The sequence below is a fragment of the Cervus canadensis genome, chromosome 12, assembly GCF_019320065.1.
Source record: "Cervus canadensis isolate Bull #8, Minnesota chromosome 12, ASM1932006v1, whole genome shotgun sequence".
Lineage (NCBI taxonomy): Eukaryota > Metazoa > Chordata > Mammalia > Artiodactyla > Cervidae > Cervus > Cervus canadensis.
The window spans coordinates 77240518-77265574 of record NC_057397.1 but is presented as its reverse complement, the minus strand read 5'-3'; the positions used below and the strand labels follow the sequence as shown (position 1 = coordinate 77265574).

The following is a 25057-nucleotide window of genomic DNA, read 5'->3' as shown; positions in this document are numbered from 1 at the left end:
ATGATCTTAGTTTTCGGAATGTTGAGCTTTAAGCCAACTGTTTCACTCTCCTCTTTCATCAAGAGGCTTTTTAGTTCCTCTTCACTCTCTGCCATAAGGGTGGTATCATCTGCCTATCTGAGGTTATTGATATTTCTCCCGGCAATCTTGATTACAGCCTGTGCTTCCTCCAGACCAGTGTTTCTCGTGATGTACTCTGCATATAAGTTAAATAAGCAGGGTGACAATTTACAGCCTTGACGTACTCCTTTTTCTATTTCGAACCAGTCTGTTGTCCCATGTCCAGTTCTAACTGTTGCTTCCTGACCTGCATACAGGTTTCTCAAGAGGCAGGTCAGGTGGTCTGGTATTCCCATCTCTTTCACAATTTTCCACAGTTTATTGTGATCCACACAGTCGAAGGCTTTGGCGTAGTCAATAAAGCAGAAATAGATGTTTTTCTGGAACTCTCTCGCTTTTTTGATGATCCAGCAGATGTTGGCAATTTGATCTCTGGTTCCTCTGCCTTTTGTAAAACTAGCTTGAACATCTAGAAGTTCTCGATTCATGCATTGCTGGAGCCTGGCTTGGAGAATTTTGAGCATTACTTTACTAGCGTGTGAGATGAGTGCAATTGTGCGGTAGTTTGAGCATTCTTTGGGATTGCCTTTCTTAGGGATTGGAATGAAAACTGACCTTTTCCAGTCCTGTGGCCACTGCTGAGTTTTCCAAAGTTGCTGGCATATTGAGTGCAGCACTTTCAGAACATCATCTTTCAGGATTCGAAATAGCTCAACTGGAATTCCATCACATCCACTAGCTTTGTTCGTAGTGATGCTTTCTAAGGCCCACTTGACTTCACATTCCAGGTCAGCAGAGGAGCTAAAAATAAGAATGTGATTTGCACTACTTGGGAGGGCAATGCAACAGAGTCAAATTCCTTTCCTTTATTCCATTCTTCCACCGCTCAACAATGATGTACCGCGTGCCTGCTGTGCACTAAACCAAAACCAAAGCAAACACAATCCGCCTCTTAGAGACGGTTGGTGCACACAAACATAACACGTAAAACAGGAGCATTTCAAAATGGCTCGCAGGAAAAGAGTGCTTTTACTTTGTTTTACACATTCCTGTGGAGAAGGAAATGGCAACCCACTTCAGCATTCTTGCCTGGAGAATCCCACGGACAAAGAAGCGTGGTGGGCCCCAGTCCATGAGGTCACAAGAGTTGGACACGACTGAGTGACTACACACACACACACACACTCCCGTATTTTTTAAATTTTTCTTTCATGTTTGTATGTTTTTGTACTTCTATGGAAGATGGTCTGAAAAGTCACACACTAAAGTGTCACCTGTGATTAAGTACACCTGGAAAGGACAAGCAGAATATGGAAGGAAGAGAGCATCTCCTGGACAACTTACTCTGCAACAGTCTATCTCGATCTATCTATCTACAGTAAGCATATATATCTTTTACAATAAAACCATAAACTGCTATCTCATAAACAGTTTAAGGATTAAGAAAAAATAAAGGTAATACAAAATAACAAGCTGTTTAAATGTTACCTCATTTTTTGTTTAGCTTTTTCAAAAGTTTCTAAATTTTGAAGGACATGCCTCTCAGGCCACTGCAGAGGACTGGTCTCCACTGGGCAGGAAGGAGGCTCCAGTGAACGGCTTTCTGAAGAGAAGGGACACATGTGAGTCCTGAAGTATTAACATACTGAATTCTGCTACATAAAAATGTGTACATATAGATATACACATAAAAATCACTTGGATTAACTGTACAATACTTACACCAGGCATTTATTAAGGATATTTCTGATGACCTGAACTATGCAAAATGGCATAGAAAAGTTTTTTGGAAATGATAAAAAAAAAATTAGCATTGAGCTTTATTTTACATTCTCCTCATAATAAACGTTATGGGCTGGAATTCAGAGGAGGAGTTAGCACTGCAAGGACTCACAGGGAATGAAAGCATAACTTTGGCATTTTTGTGAAATTAGTTCTAAACGAAAAGAGACAACTCTGTGGAGAATATATGGGATATAATATGTGATCTCCATATTAGAAAGAGGAATTAGCACCAATATCCTGAAAAATTTATGTTTTTAAAAGATTACTTCATTCTCAAAAGTACTACAATACCATAAATAACTTAAGACGTTTGAGGGTAAAGATTACTTTAGAACTAATTCTCACATATACTAATGTAAGATGCTTTAACATATTCATTTTCAAGTAAATCACTAACATTAAATGCTATTTTACTACTAATAAAGTATTATACGTAAGAGTGTCTTATCTTTTTGGTCAGTATGGTGCAATGAACTAACACTGAGATTGTTGATAATCCACAATTCTCATCAAAGACAGAGGGCCGTCTTCCATTCTCATTATTAATTATGAGGACATCTCAACTGTTTGAAGACTGACAAAATCACTAACTGTACTACTGGACTCCAAAACCATCTGGTGTTTTACATTGTTTTGAACTATCACACACTACTCCAATAAACTGACTGAAAATTACTGGACATTAGCTGTTTGACTAACCGTCAACCCTGACAAAAATACTCATTTTATACTTTAGGGTCTTACAAAGTGATAATGATTTGGTAAGAAATTTTTGAACTAAAAAGAAAAAATTAATCACAGATGAAAACAGAAGCCAAATGCATATCATTTTTCCTTTACTTTTAAAGTATTTAGTCTTGAATAGTTAAAAATATTTTTAATGCCTATACTGTATTGCCCCAACCAATCACCGTTCAAGTATAGTAGTTCCTGCTTCTTAATAAGGGTGGTGAAATACTGACTATTTCATGGAAGAATAAGCTTCATGATGAAATAATCTGCTTTATAATGCTGGCATGGCTTTTCAAAAAATGGATAAAGAAAAAAATTATTAGTAGTTCTGAACAATTACAGGGTATGTTCACAGAAGAATACAAGCCATGTTAAATAAAAGTAAACATTAATTATTCCCCTAAGTATTACAATATAAATTATTAAATTTGAGTATACAACCTATATAAATGTAAATGCCACAGGCTAAATGTTAAGGTACAGACAAACATTCATATATATAACAGGGGAGTGACTTGGTGCTAAGCATGCACACAGATATTAACAACGGTAATAATGACAATATAAATGACAGGTCACAATTTTTTGGAGATGATTACATTCTAAGTGTTTTATAGGACTCAACTCAGTTAATCCTCATAATTACCCTCGTAACTGGGTAATATCATTATCCCCATTTGAAACATGAGGAAACAGTCCCGGAGAGGTTGAAGAACCTGCCCGAAGACATTCGGCTGAGGTCTGAACCCTGGCCGTCAAGCTCCAAAGGCCTGGCCTTTAAACAGGGCACGAGACGCTGTGCTTGTATTTTGTTTTCCAACTAGATCATAAGCCTGATGAAAGTCAAGGACCCACCCAAATTTTTTATTTTTTGTGTGCCTTCACGGCATCAAACAGAGAAATGGCAGACAACAAACATTATTATTAACTTGATTCTATGGCCATTTTCTTATTAATGTATGGGATAAAAATGATTTTCACAGAATAACAACAAAAAATTATCCTATACATTTAAAATGCCAGGCAAGTGTTAAACGCTTCCTTTTTAAATCCTGAAGAGCTTCACTCTATGCAAATTCATCACCAGAACAGAAAGTAGGAAAACAGAAAGAAATTGCCAAGCTAATATAGAAATGATTTCCTGCTCCTTCAGTAAGTTTGGTGACTTCCTGCTAAAACAAATGGCAAGTGTGGAGCATCTTATTATATGTAGTTTTATCTACATTAAGTTTACTAAGTTCCGCTTTTCTCACCTTATGAAAATATAGCTTAATAGAAACCCATCCATTCTAGCAGCTTAGTAACAATTTTAAGAGGAATTACCTTAAGGTGCTTCTCCTGCTCAAAAACAATTATACAGAACGTGCTTAATAAAAAATGTCATCAGAAAATTTCTAATGTCTAAATGATGAAAAATATAACATATTGATATTTACACAGATACTTATATACACAAATATATCACTACTACAATCTGATAGATTTTGATTTGATCAATGAATTTTATAAGTTTTAATAATAACTCTCATAAATGCTACACACAAAAAAAGGACTACTATTTAAAGTAACAAAAAACTTACCATTTAACATATTGGAGGTTTTGTCTGTCTTTATTAGACTTGTTTTTGGAATAACAGCATCAAAATGATCTAAAAAACGTTCCCTTGTGCGTGTTAGCAGACTTTTGAGTTCATCCACAGAAATTACCTCACGCTGCTTTGCCAACTTTCTCCTTTCTGTAAGACAACAAATCAATATGATTAACAATGTAACTGTTATTTTCAACCCTTTGAGCTCATCTACTATCTTTTAGAGGAAATACTTTCAAAAGTAAAACAAATGAACTTCTCCAGCAAATGAGCATTCCTGTGTAGGCCTGTTTTCCTTTCAGTCCCATTTGAAGGTAATAGAAGAATTTTCAGTTATGTGAAATAAACAAAGTAATTTGTTAACACTAAAAGGTGAGCAACAGTCAAAACAAGTTTACAGAAGTTTTCAGAAATACACTGCAGAGCATGAAGAATGGCCTTATGTTGGTGCTTACATGAAAATAAAACCTGTAACACTTTCGGGTAAACGTGGTGGTTTGGTCATGTCCATCTATTTCCTCTCCTACTCAAAACTCAGAATCACAACCGAGGAATAAAAAAAAGGACAACAAAAGAATAAACACTAAATGATGCAGTTTCCAACGAATTTTGGAGGATAAGATGATGGTGGAGTGGTAACTGAGTCAGCAGAGCAGAGAAAGGCTCAGCCGAAACAGGAAGGGCCCGAGCAGAAACAAGACCGACAATGGATGTCCCTAGGCTCCAGCCCTCAAGCCAGGTGACTCTGCTCTCACTCTGGGGTAGAAACAGAAGAGGAGTCGTCTCAGATCACAGCGTATCAGGAATGGGAGATGGTGAAGGACAAGGAAGCCTGGCGTGCTACAGTTCATGGAGTTGCAGAGTCGGACACGACTTAGCGACTGAACAACAAAAAAGGTGGTACTGATGCTGGAGGGTTAGACTACAAGATTAAGTAAGAGTCTACATACCAAAAGGTCAGACTTCCAACCCGGTAGCCAGAAAGACAGCAGCTACAGATGCCCCACTGAAAAGATGAAAGGATTCTCCCTTTGAAAAACTGAATGCCCCAGGAGAAAAGAGCTAGATACTGACACTACCGTGGAATTAAGGATAGGACCTCACAAACAAAATGTTGAATAGTTACTCCACCACTCTTGAAGCTTCCCAATTATATTACAGTGACACATAAAATTTCCCAGTTAAAACAGGACAGGGGAAAAAAAGTCACCAGACATTTAGCGAAAGGGGTGGAGGGGACAGGGAACTGTGCATTTCATGGTCTCCTGTTCAGACACGTAAGGAGTTCGATTCAGCAATGCTTCCAGCTTCCTGCTCCCTCCCATCACCCACTGAGCTGGTCTGGGAAAGAAACGAGACACGTTCTGATCAGGACTCCCCTTTCCAACTTCCACCTGAGTGAGCAAATCCTCAGGATGCTCGCCCTCGGTAATTGTGGTGAGAGCCCTGTCCCAGCAGGCCTGATCGGTGGTTGCCCAGCTCTGGTTGTCATCCAGGGAGTAAATTCAGATCTGGGTATATGCAGCAGAAAACCCGTTATAGCTCTAAAAAGTCATATCCTTCAATCCAGGAATTTATCTCCATCAGTGTGTTTCTTAAGTTTATTTCTCAGTTGGCTCCAAATTTGGGAAACAAGTATTATTTACTAGGCCCCTCCAAACTAAAAAACAAGTCTGGGATGAAAAAGAAAGACTAATGCACGAAAAACAAAAAAGGAGCCCAGCAGCAGCAGAAGCATTCCAGGCAACAAAGAAAGTCTGCTGGGACTGACACTCTCATGAAGGCATCTCTGAGGCTCAGACGCCTGCACTGTGGGAGACTCGAATTCGATCCCTGGGTCGGGAAGATCCTCTGGAGAAGGAAATGGCAACCCACTCCAGTTTTCTTGCCTGAAAACTTCTATGGACACAGGAGCCTGGCAGGCTACAGTCCATGGGGTCACAAGAATCAGACATGACTTAGTGACTATATCACCAAACCACCAATTAATATTCTCACAGAAATAAGAAAAGATACTATACTCATGAAACAAGTACAGGATGATCTGATAAAGGAACAGTCAATGAACAAGGAAATATTTTTGAAAATTAAGCACAGGAGAGATCAAAATTAAAAAATACTGCAAGACAACGCCTAGAAACTAGGACAAAAAGATAATAATATGGAAATAGGAAAAAAGAGCAGACATTCTATCCAAAAAAAGGTTGATATATAACCAATAAGAGTTCTAGAAAGAAAAAAGTAGCCGGGAGAAAGAAAATTGTATTAAAGAAATAATAAAAATTTTCAGACTTAGGAAATGTGAATCTTGTATTGATGTGGCTCATCAAGTACACAGCTTAGTACATTGGAGAGCAGAAAGCAGGGGGTACACACATTAAGATTCAGAGTAAAGCTTCCAGAAACAAAGCTTCTGGGGGTAAAAGTTCTGAAAGGGGGCAAAAGCAAACTAAAAACAGACCACTTCAAATAGACTAGTATGAGATTTGTCAACAGGAACAGAGCAACACAAAAGCAATGGGGCAGGGACTTCCCTGGGGGCCCAGCGGTTAGGACTCTGTGCCTCCAGGCCAGGGAGTGTGGGTTCAGCCCCTGGTTGGGGATCCCCCTTATCAAGTGGCCAAAAAAACAGATGAGGGGACAATGTCTTCAAAATCTGAGGGCAAACAATTTTTAACCTGGAAGTCCAGAGAATTATCTATCTAGTAAAGATATTTTCAGACATGCAAGAGCTTGAAAACAGTATGCCCCAAGAACAAACTTTTACTGAGGAAGCTAATGCAAGATATGATCCAACCAAACAAGGCAGTAATCCCCCCCGCAAAAAAAAAGGAGGTCAAGGGGTCTAGAAAATAGGATATTCCAAAAGAAGAGAAGAGGAAAGAGAAGTCTCTAAGATGTCAGTAGGTCTAAGACACATTTTGTTCAAAATACAGTAAAATATGAAACACTCCAGAAAAAAAACTATGAGAAATAAAAAGAAACTGTTGTGTTTGAATATACAATAAATTTAATGACAGGTGTGTGGCAGAAATGTTGGAGGCTCTGGAGAAACATACAAGTATTTTTGCCTCTACAGAAGAAGGGGCAAATTAAAAATAAGGTGATTATCAACCACAAGGAAAACAGAGATTACACAAGGAAGGAAAATTGGCCATCATGTACCATATGACTCAGCAGTAAGTTTACAGACAGGCAGGTAGGTAAGTGGGCTTCCCTGGAGGGGAAGATGGGTAAGAATCTGCCTTCGAAGCAGGAGACCTGGGTCTGATCCCTGGATTGGGAAGATCCCCTGGAGGAAGGCAGGGCAACCCACTCCAGTGTTCTTGCCTGCAGAATCCCACCGACAGAGAGGAGCCTGGTGGGCTACAGTCCACGGGGTCTTAAGAGTCAGACACGACTTAGCAACTAAACCACCACCATCACTGACCTATGCCTATTAAAACCATCAATTATATTATAATACTGGGCAATGTGGAAAGCAGGATATGACTTCCTATTGACCTTAATGACCAAGCAATAGAGAGAGAAAATAGATGAGGTTTAACAGGGTTTACGAGCAGAATAATTTGCCTAGGTGAAAAATAATCCCTACACAGGTGAGTCGGTAACACAAGTGACAGATAAAGATCTGGGAGAAAAATATTGGACTAAAGTGTTAAAATAAATTCACAAAAGAATGCTATTCCTAAAACAAGTGAGTAATAACTCAGGACTTAGTAAAGAAAAACAGAGTGTAAAATGTCTAAAAATATCAGCAGAATGAACACCAATCAGGTTTGCACCAGGTTCTATAAATTTAAAAAATTTATGGAGTCCTAGTCAGGACTCCAGTGACCGCAGTCCTGGAGCGATACAACAAAGCTGCTATTTTGGAATATGTTCTGCATCACACCGAGCAGTTTTTATTTAAAAATCATTCAGCGTTCTTAAACCTTTTTTCTTTTTTATTTTCTTAATATTTTATTTGGTTAAACCGGGTCTAAGTCGTGGCACATGGGATCTAGCCCCCTGACCAGGGGTCAGACCTGGGCCCTACACTGGGAGCCCACCTCGGCCGTGGGACCACCAGGGGAGCCCCAAGCCTTTTCTTTAAAAATCAGTGAAGCAGGATACTTAATATTTCTAATTATAAAAGTTTACAAATTACAAAAGATCAGTTAAATATAAATTATAAAATTTAAGTATCATTCCAAATGTCTATATCTAATTATCTATGTATAGTTAAAAATTAACATAATTTTTAAGAATAAAATTTTCATGCAAACTTTCCCAGCTGCTCATTCTAACTTAGTAGTCAGAGAAATATTGGGGGAGATAGTAAGTCTACCCCAAGTCTGAATAATAATTTTGAAAAAAATTTTGAACAACCTTTTGTTTTCCAGCAGAGACTACGATCTGTGTTGATATTGAAACATTAATTTTTACCTGAAGAAAGCTTTCCTATTCATTTTCATCAGGTATAAATTAACTACATCAATTTAAATTCTTTTATATTTATATTCACTTCTTTGAAAACCACTGAAAGAAACACTAAGATTCTCTTACAGGGGAAACTTCATTTGTTGTCATTCTCCTCTATCTTCAGAGATACATGAAACCTGAGCAGATGCACCTTTGTGCCCAGATTTTCAATTCAGTGCTAACTGTGGGTAAAGGAGAGACTGGCTCCGCAAATAATTCCACCAAAATGGGTCACTCATCTTAGCCAAGATTTAGGCTTCAGACTGCACTTGGCCAGTGCACAGATATCCCCAGAGCTGACGTCTCGAGCAGCTACTAGCTCTGAGGCTTCCTTCAACCTCCAGCCCCCTACGTGTCCTTGCCCAGTGCTGAGGCCGTCCTTCCAGCTCCTGCCTGGGTTATAACTCAGCTGCTGGTGCTTCCACATTTTCAGCATTTATTTAGCACCTCCTTTTCCCCCCTCCCTGAAGCAGAGCTTCCAGTCACACCTATAGGCAACAATTTGATTCCTTTCCCAACCAAGCAGGAGGGATGGCCTTACCCAGAGGAGAGACGGACCGGCTTCAGGGAGCTGCCCGCTCTTCCACTCTCATTTTTCTGGTTGGAAGGGTCAGGAAGAGAGGTGAAGATGAGGGAGGGAAGATGCTGAAGGAACTTAGCTTTAAGGAGCTGCCAGAGGCTTATGGCAAAGGTTCAAAGCCTAAAGAGGGGTTTAGCAGGGCTAGAACAGAGTCAGAAGTAAACAATACTAAGCATGTAGATGTTTGAAACATAGGGGCTTTATCCACAAAAATACTAGTATTTCAGCTTTTTTTCCTTTTAAATTGAATTATAGTTGATTTACACAGTGTGTTACTTTCAGGTGTGTAGCAAGATGATTCAGAGACATATATATATATTCCTTTTCTGATTCTTTTCTGCTATAGGCTATTACAAAGTATCGAATATAGCTCCCCATGCTACATGCGTTAGGATCTTGTTGTTTACCTATCTATCTATATATGTACATATATATATATGCATAAATGACAGTCTGTATTGCTAATTCCAAACTCCTCACCCACCCACCCTCGTCCCTGCTCTGCGTCCTCCTCTGGGGACCATGAGTTTGTTTCCTGTGCCTCTGAGTCTACTTCTGTTTTATAAGAGTTTATTTGTATCATTCTTTTAGATTTCACATGTAAGTGATGCATGATATTTACCTTCTGTCTGACTTCACTTAGTATGAGAATCTCTAGGCTTATCCATGTTGCTGCAAATGGTACTTTTTCACTCTTTTTTATTGTTGAGTAATACTGCACATCCTCTGTCCACTCGTCCGCCGATGGACACCTAGGTTGCTTCCATGCCCTGGCTGCTGGAAACACTGCTGCTATGAGCACTTGGGGTACGTGTACCTTTTTGATGATAGTTTCCACCTTTTCCAGATACATGCTCAGGAGTCGGAGGTGCTGGATCATGTGTAACTCTATTTTTAGGTTTTTTCTTTTTTCTTTCCCTTGGGTTAATACATACTACCTTTTATTGAAACTAATTCACCTTTCTCGATTCTATTATTTTCATAGTCAAAAAAAGTAGTTTGAGGAGTTCAAGACTACACAATTACTCTGGCTTTGTACAAATGAAAAAATAGTAATTCTTATACAAATTATTGAGACCAGGTATACTAAAATTATTTTCCACTGAATAAAATGAACTACTGATGCCAAAATATTTTTAAATGCTTTTAAAGAGTGATATTTTTCATTTTATAGTGTATGTACTTAATAATCAGTTTTTCTATATGCAACTAATGAAGCCTCACAATTTGAATCAAGTTTTTAGAAATTCTATATTAATTAGCTTAAGTCCATATTAGGTATTAATGAATGATTATTTGTGACAACAATGTTAAGATTGATAACAAAGTTAACATTTAGAAACAGAGGAAAAAATCTTAAATACAACCCTAAAAAAGTGTCAATTTCTTGAAAAAAGAAAAACCCATGATCCAACCTGACTCAATATATGCAATGTGCTTAGTTATGATTAAAGTCTAAGAAGCAATGCTCAAGTTAACATATTAATTTCTCTAGATTTGTATTTTCTTCTGTTTGCAATCACTACCTTCCTCTCCTCTAGCTAAAAGATAAAAAGAGAAATTTTGTAAAGATGATTACATTAACCAGAAAGTATCCTTTCTGGCATACAATTAAAAATAATGAGAAACTAAATTTTCCTGGGCAAATATTATTATAAATGGTAATAGCAATATACAAGCAAATAGGAATATTCTGAATCTGGTGGGAAAAAAATTACAGATCGTTTCTATGCTTCATCACCTCTATTAAGAACGTACTTAGTGCCACTGAATTGCACAGTTAAATATGATTAAAATACAGTATGTTTTATATTATGTGACTTTTACTGCAATAAAAAAATTTTAATTAAAAAAAAAGATTAGGAGACTGACCACCTAAGACCTTGTGCACACAGTAATTTTGTCAGCAACACCACCCTTGAACCATTGCCATAAAACCTCTCAATAAACTCCCCTGGGTTAGGACACAGTTTTTGAGGGCAGGAGTCCACTGTGGCTCCTTTGCCTGGCAAAGCAATGAAGCTATTCTTTTCTGCCTCACCTTCTGCAAAAAAAATAGTTCTACCAGTGAGTATCATATCTAAAAAAAAAGTATGTAAGAAAAGTGTTAAAAGAAAGCATTAGGTCTGAACAAGCCAACATTCTTACAACAGAATGAAATGCACACACGATTACTTACTCAGACATTCCTTCAAAGCCAAAGCCTGAACAATGTCTAACTGTTTTTCTCTCTGTATAAGCTGCTCCCTGGAGAAACTCGGAAGTGACAAGAGGTCAAGAGGAAAACCTAAGAAATAGAAAAAAAAAATCAGTATTAAAGATGGTTTATAACAACAATTAATATACAGTTCTCAAGAAATGTATTAAAATGTAATTAAAAGTCAATTATTTATCTTTCTTCATCTTGCATATTTCAAAGTAAACAATAATAAATGAACAGCAGAAAATAAACATACTATTTTGCATTTTAAACTTTGACCTGCTTCTTAAATTCAGAGAATTTAGGTAGCAGAGCAGAATTCCCTCCACTACATCTTCTTCTGCTTCAGCTACTGAAACCGCTACACAAAACAGTGATGGACTGTAGGAGTTGGTCTTCAAAGGTAGCCTCCCCAAGAATCAGGTTCTGCTTCTCACCTGCCGTGTAGACCTTCCACAATGAATCTAAGTGACCCCAGGAGACCAACAAGGCATGGTAAAAGCAACAATGAAAGACATAAGTCATAGAAAGTCTTACAGTGTCTTAGAACACTCGCTCTAAGAGAAGCTGGCAACCATAAAGAAATCAGACTTCCTGGAGACAAGCTGTTGCGAGGAAGCCCAGGCTGGCTGGAGGATGGGTGTGTGAAGAGGAGATCAGCTCAATCTGATCCAGCCACCCCCACCCAGGCACCAAATACACAGGGGAAGAGCCAGCCTACACACCCAGCCCTGTGAAGTCTTCAAATGAAAAGAAGCCCCAGTCGTGTGTGATGGCAGTCAGACGTGGGCCTTCAAAACAGAAACATCCAGCTGAGCCCAGTCAGCCCCCAGGACCACAAGACATGATAACAGACAGTCATCGTTAGGCTACATTTGGGGCAGTTGGTCACACTGTGATGGAGAACCCAAGCATGGAGCTTGGAGAGTAAAAAAGATGAGCAATAAAGATGCTAGAGAGAAAGTAAATAACAATGAGACATAAATTCTAGAAAAATAATTTGTGTAAAGTGGAAAATACTAAAAATTTTCCTGTTTGGAACTGAAGGGGTGACTTGCTACATTTTAAGAAGTATGATATGTAAAGGATAAATTCTCTGCATTCTATATTGTTCAAATATGTTATAAAATAGTTAAAATAAAAGCAAATTTACGGAAAGTGAAATGGAGTTTGAAGACAATAAGTTCATTAAAAACCACATAAGTTAACTATTTACACAAACAGATATAAAAATGTTTTGTTTTCCCTCTAAAGTTAACACTCACTCAATTTGGTTTCTTCTGTCGTTGCTTTCATCTTTCCATGAATTAAACTGAGTGCAAACGAGCCATTGATCTGGTTGGCTGAGTGAATCAATGTGGCTCTACACTCTCCATTGCCATTACCTTGTAACAAGAGATAATAGCTAGAACTCTCTCCTTTCACTTCAACATCTGGAACTAAACAAAAACAATTATCTTGTTAAGCGTGTGAAAATTCAGCAGACAGCACAGCAGAATCATACATTTGATCCACAGGATATAATCACATTTCTATGTTATTTTAAAACAAGGTATCACCCAATATATTTGGGACAGCAGTTGTTCTTTTAACTGAAACTGAAAGTCGCTCAGTCGTTCGTGTCTGGCTCTTTGCAACCCCATGGACTACACAGTCCATGGAATTCTCCAGGCCAGATTAATGGAGTGGGTAGCCTTTCTCTTCTCCAGGGGATCTTCCCAACGCAGAGATCAAACCCAGGTCTCCCACACTGTAGGCAGATTTTTGACCAGCTGAGCCACAAGGGAAGCCCTATTTATTTATCTTTTTAAAAATTTATTAACTTATTCATTTAACTGAGGAAGCTGTTAAAGCAGAGACTCGTAACAAAAATGATACTCACAAAGCATACACATTTTAAATTAAAACTATGTATACTCATTGATTAACTTTTGATGTGGCTCTTTATAGAGTTCTATTACATCTTTTCTATATATTCACACCCATCATGTATCAACTACTATTTCCAGCTTTCGTTTCTTTAAAGAGGAATAAGCTGAGCCCTGCACGCACACACAGCTCCACTGGTGGGAAAGGAGTGCACACGTGCTCAGAGATAGCTTCTTGCTCCCGCACTGTGCATCCATAATGTATTTCACAGAGGGAGTGGACAGCACTCATTAATCTGGCACGCCAGTAACTCGAAGGTCAGTTAAGACAGTTAAAAACAAATCAAGTGAGGGCTATAGTGAAGGTCAAAGAAAAACTGTGAAGCCTATGATATTAAAAATAGAAATAGAAGCCTTTTTGCAGAAGATGGTGAATTGGACATAAGCATTTATTTTCACTATCTCCTGAAATTCCATGAAATGAGAATAAACTTTAAAATAACAGAGAACTACAAGAGCCAATATCTGAGAGAAGAGACAGTAGCAACTGAACTTTGAGAGCAGGAGAAAAGACAAACAGTTGGAAACAGACTTCAGACTCCCAGTTGCTAAGCTGAGAAAAACCACAGAGAAAGTTTGGAAGCAACAAAATTTATACTACAACACCTGACATGGGACTCTGGGATGGCAACAGAAACAAAATGATGGTGAAACAGTGAAACAGGCTGAAAGTCTGTCTTAGAGCTGTTTGGCATCCAGATTCCTCCATGTTCTGTGCAGGCAAATGGCTGTCCTTTCCCCAACCCAGGAGACTAGCAGTTATTTTCTGGAGAAAATAAAATAAAATGTCTCCGGTCTGGGAGATACAAGACAGAGCTTAGGGCTAAAATTGATTATTCATGTATTAAGTGAATGCTGGTATACTGAATACTGAGGCCCTTTACCCTTCTTCACCCACATCATTTACAGCATTTTGGAAGCCAGAGAGCAGAATCGAGCTTTCTTTTGGAAATATGGTCAGTACTAGTGGGCTGTGTGCTTAGTCACCCAGCCATGGGTGACCCCGTAGACTGTAGCCCACCAGGCCCCTCTGTCCGTGGGATTCTCCAGGCAAGAACACTGGAGTGGGCTGCCCTGCCCTCCTCCACAGGATCTTCCAGACCCAGGGATCAAACCCATATCTCTTATGTCTCCTGCACTGGAAGGTGGGCTCTTTACCATTAGTACCACCTTAAGTCTCTAAGCCGCTTATTAATCGGGTTGTCTCCATACTACTGAGTTTTAAGAATTAAAAAAAAAAAAATCTGTCCATTGTAAGATAATATGAGTGAAACGATCTCTTAGTCAGTAGATTTTAAAATTTTTCCTTAGCAGAGTTTTTCAAAAAGCGGACAGGTGAATTTATTCAAAAAATTTAAATTTTGGTGAATTTATAGGTTTCTTTTTTTAATATATCATCCATTTGGTGTATGTTTTCTTACAGAGGTTTTATACTTTTAGTGCTTGCATTCAGGCATATGTAATTTTACATATATGTGTGTAATTTTTGAGTTTCTTTATATGAACATTCAATTATCCCAGTATGTGTTAAAAGACCATCCTTTCTCACTGGCATCCCTGTCTATTCTGCTCCACTGACACATGGATATTCTGTCTTAATTCTTAGCTTTAGAGTGAGTTGTAAATCAGTTAGTATAAATTCTTGTAAGTTGTTCTTCCTTTTCAAAATTGTTTTAGCCATTCTAGATCTTTGTAATTTCATGTAAATCTAGTATCGGTTTGACAATTTCTATGAAAAGGCCTCCTTTAATTTCATTAGAGATTAGATTGAATCTATTCCCTGTAACTCAGATGGTAAAGAATCTGCGTGCAATGCAAGAGTCTTGGGTTTGATCCCTGGGTCGGGAAGATGCCCTGGAGAAGGGAACGGCTACCCACTCCAGTCTTCTTGCCTGGAGAATCCCATGGACAGAGGAGCCTGGCGGGCTACAGTCTGTGGGGTCAAACAGAGTCGGACACGGCTGAGGGACTAACACTACTACACCACTGCTATCCATCAGTATGCAGAGAAGGACCATTTTAATAATGCTGAGTTTTCTAAACTATGAACATGCCGTATCTCTCCATTTACTGTTATCTTCTTACAGGTCTTGGACTTTCTGTTAGATATAGTCCCCTGTGTTTTATTCACTGATTTCTGGTCTAATTTCCTTCCTTCTACTTATCTTGAATTTAGCATTCCAGTTTCCTGAGGTTAATGTCAATTTTAGATCTTCCTTCCATTCTAACGTAAGCACTCAGAGCCCTCTCAGAGCTGCAATGAGGGGCTTTTCATATGTTTGTTTCTATTTCCATTCAGTTAAAATTATTTTTTTAATTTGACCTATGGGCTATTTAGAAGTGTGCTTAAGTTTTAGTTTCCAAATATTTAAAGTATTTCTCAGATTTCTTTCTGCTGTTGCTTTCTAATTTAATTCCACTGCAACTGGAGAAAACGTTGTGTATTATTTTTATCCTGTTAAATTTACTGAGCCTTGTTTAATGGCCTAACAAATATATAGTCTATCCTGAAGAAAGTACCATCTGTGCTTGAAGAGAACAAGTATGCTGTTTCATGCTATGTTTAATAAAAGTTAATAAAGTTGGTTGACTGTTTTCATTACTGAATTTCTAGCATCTAGAATAATGCCCTGAACACAAGGAGCATACAATAAATGTAAGTTTTCGCTGACTGAAAGAATACTTTGTCTTTGCCACTGAAATCTCTTCCAAAATCTTTATCCAAGTCCTTTACCTCTTCTCAAGGGCAAAATTACTTATAAAATCAATTATACTGAGTCACCTTAACCTTGGCAGTTTCAGCTCTATTTTGAAACACTTTTATCCCACTGATTGGAATATGAAGAAGGCACAAGCTTCCTCAATGCAAAGTACTTTATTAGTCCTAATTAATAATTTTTTTTTTTTGCCAAATATCTTCAAAATGTTTCCTTTCAAAAGAATTCCAATTTTGAAAAAATGTGGCAATAGAACTCAGGATGGTAAAATGATCACAGATTACCAGTAGAAAGACTTGGGTGGAAATTTTGACTTCACCCTGTGACCTTAGGCAAGTTTCCTGATTTCTCTGTACCTTAGCTTTTTCATTCTTGTATAAAATTAGGCAATGATCAACATCTAATTTTTTGACAATTTCATAAAACATCTCTGTGAACATATGGTGTACCAGGTTCTTTTCATTATACAACTGGCTTTTTAATACAAGTTTAAATATAGAGGCCTTTCTTCAGAAATGTAGTAGGGTTTAGTTACTTGTGTTTGTTTCCATAATTCTTTTACATTTTCCCCAGTACTCTTCCCCATAATAACTCTTGAGTATTTCACCAAAAATCACTTTTAAAAATCATTCTTTTGCCATTCAATTTAAGCATATTTCAAATTGGGCATTGTTCTATTTTCAGTTCAGTTCAGTCAGTTTAGTCGTTCAGTCATGTCCAACTCTGTGCGACCCCATGAACTGCAGCACGCCAGGCCTCCCTATCCATCACCAACTCCCGGAGTCCACCCAAACCCACATCCATCGAGTCGGTGATGCCATCCAACCATTTCATCCTCTGTCATTCCCTTCTCCTCCTGCCTTCAATCTTTCCCAACATCAGGGTCTTTTCAAATGAGTCAGCTGTTCGCATCAGGTGGCCAAAGTATTGGAGAGTCAGCTTCAGCATCAGACCTTCCAATGAACACCCAGGACTGATCTTTAGGATGGACTGGTTGGATCTCCCTGCAGTCCAAGGGACTCTCAAGAGTCTTCTCCAACACCACAGTTCAAAAGCATCAATTCTTCAGCACTCAGCTTTCTTCACAGTCCAATTCTCACATCCATACATGACCACTGGAAAAACCATAGCCTTGACTAAATAGACCTTTGTTGACAAAGTAATGTCTTTGCTTTTTAATATGCTGTCTAGGTTGGTCATAACTTTCCTTCCAAGGAGTAAGCATCTTTTAATTTCATGGCTGCAATCACCATCTGCAGTGATTTTGGAGCCCAGAAAAATAAAGTCAGCCACTGTTTCCACTGTTTCCCCATCTATTTCCCATGAAGTGCTGGGACCGGATGCCATGATCTCAGTTTTCTGAATGTTGAGCTTTAAGCCAATTTTTTCACTCTCCTCTTTTACTTTCATCAAGAGGCTCTTTAGTTCCTCTTCACTTTCTGCCATAAGGGTGGTGTCATCTGCATATCTGAGCTTATTGATATTTCTCCCGGCAATCTTGATTCCAGCTTGTGCTTCATCCAGCCCAGCATTTCTCATGATGTACTCTGCATATAAGTTAAATAAGCAGGGTGACAATATACAGCCTTGATGTACTCCTTTTCCTATTTGGAACCAGTCTGTTGTTCCATGTCCAGTTCTAACTGTTGCTTCCTGACCTGCATACAGGTTTCTCAAGAGGCAGATCAGGTGGTCTGGTATTCCCACCTCTGTCAGAATTTTCCACAGTTTATTGTGATCCACAGAGTCAAAGGCTTTGGCATTTTAGGTCAAATTATATAAATTTTTATATTTAACAATTTTTGACATACCACAGTTCAAACTAATACATATGTAATATATGCATTATATACATCCCCTGATTTCCTACATTAAACCTGAAGAACTGATAAAAACTGGAGCACAAATTTTGGTTCACACTGCAGTCCATTCAAAGTCTTTCTTCACTTTTCCAGACAGCAGTTACTGCTAACTGGAAATACAATATATATTTCACTTATTATTAACAATTATTTTTGAGTACCTATTAAGTGTCAGGACTTCCCTGGTAGCTCAGAGGGTAAAAAAATCTGTCTGTAGTGCAAGAAACCTGGGTTTTGATCCCCGGGTCGGGAAGCTCCCCTGGAGAAGAGAACAGCTACCCCCTCCAGTATACTTGCTTGCTGAGTCCCATGGACAGAGGAGCCTGGTGGCCACAGTCCATGGGGTCCATCAAGTGTCAGGCACTGTCCCGGGCACTAAGAATAAAGCAACGAATAAAAGCAGAAAGTCCACCTTGTCTCTTCTCCTTCCCAGTGGGGGATGGACACACACTCGGTCTATCAGACGGTGGGGAGCACGAGGGAGAAAACACCGACCTGGAAGAGGAGGGGCTGCCAGGAGTCGTCTCTGCAGTCTCAGACAGGAGAGCGACACGCAGGTCCTGAATGAGAAAGTGACTTTGGAATAAAGGCTTCCCCAAACTGAGAGACCTAGCCAGCCTGGGTGAGAACTGAACCTGTGACCTCCAACACCGTGTAAGCTCCCCAGGAGCACGTTCTTTGTTCAAGTTACTGCCGGTCCAGCATGTAAACCACACCTAGGATATTTCAGCTGCTCAGTAAAAAGCTGTTGAAAAACTTTAGTATTTCATGCATATACAAATACTTATAGATGCTTACATTCACACACCTGAACAGATATTTGTACTACAAATGGTAGCAATAATAACCTTTGCATGTATCTATTTATGTAATAGCTCCTGGGAATTATTTCTAGTTGGTTGCTACTAAATGCAACGCTTTAGTAAGACTTATAGTTCCTTCTCCGTTTCTATTTTCTAAGTCACAATGTAAACTCCAGAAGAGGAGAAGCATGTCTGCCTTGCTCACCACCAACCCCCAGACTGTAGTACCATCCCTAATTCACAGCACCTTCAAAGCATGAATAGAAAGGCATGATGGAATGAATAAGTAACAAGGTCATAAAAGTACAAAATCAGTGAAGAGTTTTAGCAAAGAGTCTAAAGTGTAGTTTGGAGGAAAGGGAACATGGAAGGCAACATCAGAGAACAGCTGGGCACGATTCAATAGGTTGTGGGGAAACAGTTTTGATTTAGAAGGCTGATCTGACAGCTCACATCTCATCTGGCAGTGAGAGAGGCTACTGGTAGAGGCGCCACAAAAGGGCTCTGATGTGTTCCCATGTAAGAGGCATCAAACTTACACTAGCTAAAACTTGGGTCTCTTTACAATAGAAGTTTTGTCAGTGGGATAATTTCCCCTACAGGACGGGTTATGAGTAAAATAGAACTTAATAATCAACTGTCCAATTTGATTGTTTCTACTTCTAAGATTAAAAAAAAAATACTGTATAGTGTCAGCTTAATCAGCCCTTAATGATACAGCCTAATCAGTAATCAACAATCTGCCTTCAAAGATGGTCATGTGATAGATGTCTAATTATTTTTCAGAAGTTACCAATATGAATCACCAAATTTTAAGAGGGGATAAAATAAAAATCAAATCAAGCCAACTGATAAGGTATTTTCTTAAGAGCTGCAATAAAAACCATGAGGGGGGAAAAATAACAGTAAATTCTAAATCAAAAAATTATCTTGGAAAAAATTACAAGAGAAAAAACAAATAAAGGGCTGTCCAGAATACACTCAAGTTTAGTTAAGAAATGTTAGTGTTCAATCCATGTTAATAGCTTTACATACAGGTAATAGTGAGAGATCGATAAATACTATACTATCCCAACATTTCATGTAGTAAGGTGAAACTGACTCTTCTGCCATCCAGTAAGTCTATTTCTGACTTTGTTTTAGCATCCGCCAAAACCACCAGGTATACACATATTCCCTGTGAGCTGAGAAGGGTTAAAGTCGAATTTATTCATGAGCTAGTTCAGTGCAAGAAGCTACATTAACAACGTCTGTTCCTCCAAGAAGCCTCCATAAGGCTCTGTGAGGGTGTACACCCTGGAAGTATCCTCCACTTCACTTTCACCCTGCCAGCCAAAGGGATTTAAAATGATTTTTCAAAGTGCCTGCCTCATTTGTCTATAAATTTCACAAAGAAAAAGGCCATGCCTCTATTTCCTCAAGTGTAAGAACCTAGTTGGACTCCCCATTATTTCCCACCCCTTGCACCACATTCTATATCATGTCATAAATTGTACTTCAATATTGATGTTAATGATTATAATTTTTTCCAGTTTTCCAACAACCATTTCCTCCACTATACCTTAAATTCAGGTATTTCTAAAGGTTCTACCTGTGAAGTCTAGTTCTAATCATGCTGTCTATGTGTTTCTTTCCAACCACGCCTAAGATTTCCATGTTACGTTCACTCATCCGTGGAGGGCTGTGACATCGGCAGCTTCCCAGGATTCAGACCCTGATTGAGTCACCTCCCTCTTGAATCTGGCCCATGCTTGAGAGTAGCTTTAAATTAGAGAACACAGCAGAAGTAACACTGGCCAGTTCTGGGAATAAGCCTTAAAAAGTCCTGGCAGCCTCAATTTTTGCACACCTTGGAATCTTGAGTCATCATGTATAAATTCTAGCTAATCTGCTATGGAGATCACAAGATAAAAGCATGTGGCAAGGAAAAAGCACTGACACCACACGGAGAACACCCCTCTTCCTGCGTACCATCTGAGGCCAACCCGCAAACAAGCCACAAGCCCAGCGACGCCACACCTCAATCAGCGAGCGCTGGTCAGACGAGCAGGAGAGCTGCCCAGGTGAACCCAGCTCCAACTATGAGCAAGTCAACTGTCTGCTCTTTTAAGCAAGTCACTCAGGGTGATGCTCTGTTTGAGTCTGGGAATTCTCCAGACCAGAATACTGGAGTGGGTAGCCTTTCTCCAGGGGATTATTTCTAACCCAGGCCTCCCACATTACAGGTGGATTCTTTACCAGTTGAGCCACATAGAGAAGGGAATGGCAAACCACTTCAGTATTCTTGCCTTGAGAATCCCATGAACAGTATGAAAAGGCAAAAAGACAGGACACTGAAAGATGAACTCCCCAGGTCGGTAGGTCCCCAATATGCATCTGGAGATCAGTGGAGAAATAACTCCAGAAAGAATGAAGGGATGGAGCCAATGCAAAAACAACACTCAGTGTGGATGTCACTGGTGATGGAAACAAGGTCCGACCCTGTAAAGAGCAATATTGCATAGGAACCGGGTATATTAGGTCCATGAATCAAGGCAAATTGGAAGTGGTCAAACAGGAGATGGCAAGGGTGAACATCGACATTTTAGGAATCAGTGAACTAAAATGGACTGGAATGGGTGAATTTAATCCAGATGACCATTATATCTACCACTGTGGGCAAGAATAGCTTAGAAGAAATGGAGCAGCATCATAGTAAAAAAAAAAAATAAGTGCAAAATGCAATACTTGGATGCAATCTCAAAAACGAAAGAATGGTCTCTGTTCGTTTCCAAGGCAAATCGTTCAATATCACAGTAATCCAAGTCTATGGCCCAACCAGTAATGCTGAAACAGCTGAAACTGAATGGTTCTATGAAGACCTACAAGAACTTCTAGCACTAACACCCCAAAACGATGTACTTTTCACTATACGGTACTGGAATGCAAAAGAAGGAAGTCAAGAGATACCTGAAGTAACAGGCAAATTTGGAGTATTTCCAAGGCAAGTTTGGCCTTGGAGTACAGAATGAAGCAGGGCAAAGGCTAACAGACTTTTGCCAAGAGAACACACTGGTCATAGCAAACACCCTCTTCCAACAACACAAGAGAAGGCTCTACATATGGACATCACCAGATGGTCAACACAGAAATCAGACTGATTATATTCTTTGCAGCCAAAGATGGAGAAGCTCTATACAGTCAGCAAAAACAAGACCGGGAGCTGACTGTGGCTCAGATCATGAACTCCTTATTGCCAAATTCAGACTTAAACTGAAGAAAGGAGGGAAAACCACTAGACCATTCAGGTATGACCTAAATCAAATCCCTTATGATTATACAGTGGAAGTGAGAAATAGATTCAAGGGATTAGATCTGATAGAGTTCCTGAAGAGCTATGGACAGAGGTTCATGACATTATACAGGAGGCACGGATTAAGACCATCCCCAAGAAAAAGAAATGCAAAAAGGCAAAATGGTAGTCTGAGGAGGCCTTACAAATAGCTGAGAAAAGAAGAGAAGCGAAAACCAAAGGAGAAAAGGAAGGATATACCCATATCAATGCAGAATTCCAAAAAATAGCAAGGAGAGATAATAAAGCCTTTCTCAAGTGATCAAGGCAAAGAAACAGAGAAAAACAATAGAATGGGAAAGACTAGAGATCTCTTCAAGAAAATTCAAGATACCAAGGGAACATTTCATGCAAAGATGGGCTCCATAAAGGACAGAAATGCTATGGACCTAACAGAAGTAGAAGATATTAAGAAGAGGTGGCAAGGATACACAGAAGAACTATACACAGAAGAACTATACAAAAAAGATCTTCATGACCCAGGTAATCAGGATGGTGTGATCACTCACCTGGAGCCAGACATCCTGGAATGTGAAGTCAAGTGGGCCTTAGGAAGGGTCACTATGAACAAAGCTAGTGGAGGAGATAGAATTCCAATTGAGCTATTTCTAATCCTAAAAGACAATGTTGTGAAGTGCTGCACTCAATATGCCAGCAAATTTGGAAACCTCAGCAGTGGCCACAGGACTGGAAAAGGTCAGTTTTCATTCCAATCCCAAAGAAATACAATGCCAAAGAATGCTCAAACTACCGCATAATTGCACTCATCTCACGCGCTAGCAAAGTAATGCTAAAATTCTCCAAGCAAGGGTTCAACAGTATGTGAACCGTGAACTTCCAGATGTTCAAACTGGATTCAGAAAAGGCAGAGGAACCAGAGATCAAATTGCCAACAACCACTGGATTATTGAAAAAGCAAGAGAGTTCCAGAAAAACATCTACTTCTGCTTTATTGACTGCCAAAACCTTTAACTGTGGATCACAACAAACTGTGGAAAATTCTTGAAGAGATGGGCATACCAGACCACCTGATCTGCCTCTTGAGAAACCTGTATGCAGGTCAGGAAGCAACAGTTAGAACTGGACACAGAACAACAGACTGGTTCCAAATAGGAAAAAGAGTACTTCAAGGCTGTATATTGTCACCCTGCTTATTTAACTTATATGCAGAGTACATCATGAGAAATGCTGGGCTGGAGGAAGCACAAGCTGGAATCAAGATTGCTGGGAGAAATATCAATAAGCTCAGATATGCAGATGACACCACCTTTACGGTAGAAAGTGAAGAAGAACTAAAGAGCCCTTGATGAAAGAGAAGAGTGAAAACCTTGGTTTAAAACTCCACATTCAGAAAACTGAGATCATGGCAGCCGGTCCCCATCACTTCATGGCAAACAGATAGGGAAAGAGTGGCAGACTTCATTTTCTTGGGCTCCAAAATCACTGCAGATGGTGATTGCAGCCATGAAATTAAAAGACGCTTGCTCCTTGGAAGAAAAGCTACGACGAACCTATACAGCATATTAAAAAGCAAAGACATTACTTTGTCAACAAAGGTCCATCTAGTCAAAGCTATGGTTTTTCAGTAGTCATGTATGGATGTGAGAATTGGATTATAAATAAAGCTGAGCACCAAAGAATTGATCCTTTTGAATTGTGGTGTTGGAGAAGACTCTTGAGAGTCCCCTGGACTGCAAGGAGATCCAACGAGTCAATCCTAAAGGAAGTCAGTCCTGAATATTCATTGGAAGGACTGACTGACGCTGAAGCTGAAACTCCAATACTTTGGGCACCTGATGCGAAGAACTGACTCACTGGAAAAGACCATGAGGGTGGGAAAGATTGAAAGCAGGAGGAGAAGGGGACGACAGAGGATGACATGGTTGGATGGCATCACTGGCTCAAGGGACATGAGTGTGAGTAAGCTCCCAGTGTTGTGATGGACAGGGAAGCCTGGTGTGCTGCAGTCCATGGGATCACAAATAGTCGGACACGACTGAGCGACTGAACTCAAGTGAACTATGGTGACATGTAAAATAGGTAACCAAAACAGCTGGTAAATAAAACTCTAAATCTCCTGCCCTGATGACTCACAGAGATATACATCTAAAACTTTAAACTCTAGCTTTAATTTTCTACATAGATACTATCTGCATTTCAAATTCAACATTTGCTAACATGGATTTCAATATCTCACCTATTTCCTATAAAGTACTAGGGAAGCCGCTGATTGTAAAACTGTATTCCTTAGCATTCTAGGGCTCTAGAGTATCTCTGCAGCTTTCTTGGTCAATAATCTGCCTGCAATACGGGAGAGGCAGAAGATGCAGGCTCAATTCCCAGCTCGGGAAGATCCCCTGGAAAAGGAAATGGCAACCCATCCAGTATTCTTGCCTGGAGAACTCCAAGGACAGAGGAGCCTGGCAGACTACCGTCGACAGGGGCACAAAGAGCTGGACACGACTGAGCACAAGCACTTGAGAGTATTTCTCGAGATTACAGTCGGGCAGATGTGTGTCTTTAGTCCCATCACAACATGGGTCACAAAAACTAACCATAAGCTCAGAATTAAATTAAACAAAAGAAAGAAGTGAAAGTTGCTCAGTCGTGTCCGGCTCTTTGCAACCCCACGGACTATACAGTCCATGGAAATTTCCAGGCCAGAATACTGGAGTGGGCAGCCTTTCCCTCCTCCAGGCGATCTTCCCAACCCAGGGATGGAACCCAGGTCCTCCGCACGGCAGGCGGATTCTTCACCAGCTGAGCCACGAGGAAAGCCCAAGAATACTGGAGTGGGCAGCCTTTCCCTCCTCCAGGGGATCTTCCCCACCCAGGGACTGAACCCAGGTCTCCCGCACGGCGGGCGGATTCTTCACCAGCTGAGCCACGAGGCACAGTCCCACAGTCCCACTGTCCCACTGGAATACACACTGGCAAAGAGTACAAAGGAGCACACTTCGGCAATGTGACTTTGGACAAGCGACTTTAACATCTGACCCACCATTA

At 39.6% G+C, this 25057-nt stretch overlaps 1 protein-coding gene across 2 annotated transcripts in view; it reads right to left on the bottom strand.

The window, feature by feature from the left end:
- Positions 1–25057, bottom strand: part of LOC122451018 (MDM2 binding protein) — a 72737-nt gene that overhangs the window by 27237 nt on the left and 20443 nt on the right. For both annotated transcript variants that reach the window (XR_006272290.1, XM_043483461.1), the window contains exons 12-15: positions 12676–12849; positions 11390–11497; positions 4158–4313; positions 1549–1663 (exon numbers count right to left, since the gene is read on the bottom strand). Coding sequence is in view for 1 of the 2 variants with exons in the window: in XM_043483461.1 (XP_043339396.1) it covers positions 1549–1663; positions 4158–4313; positions 11390–11497; positions 12676–12849 (553 nt within the window). In the remaining variant the exon portion in view is untranslated. The remainder of the gene's footprint in view (positions 1–1548; positions 1664–4157; positions 4314–11389; positions 11498–12675; positions 12850–25057) is intronic.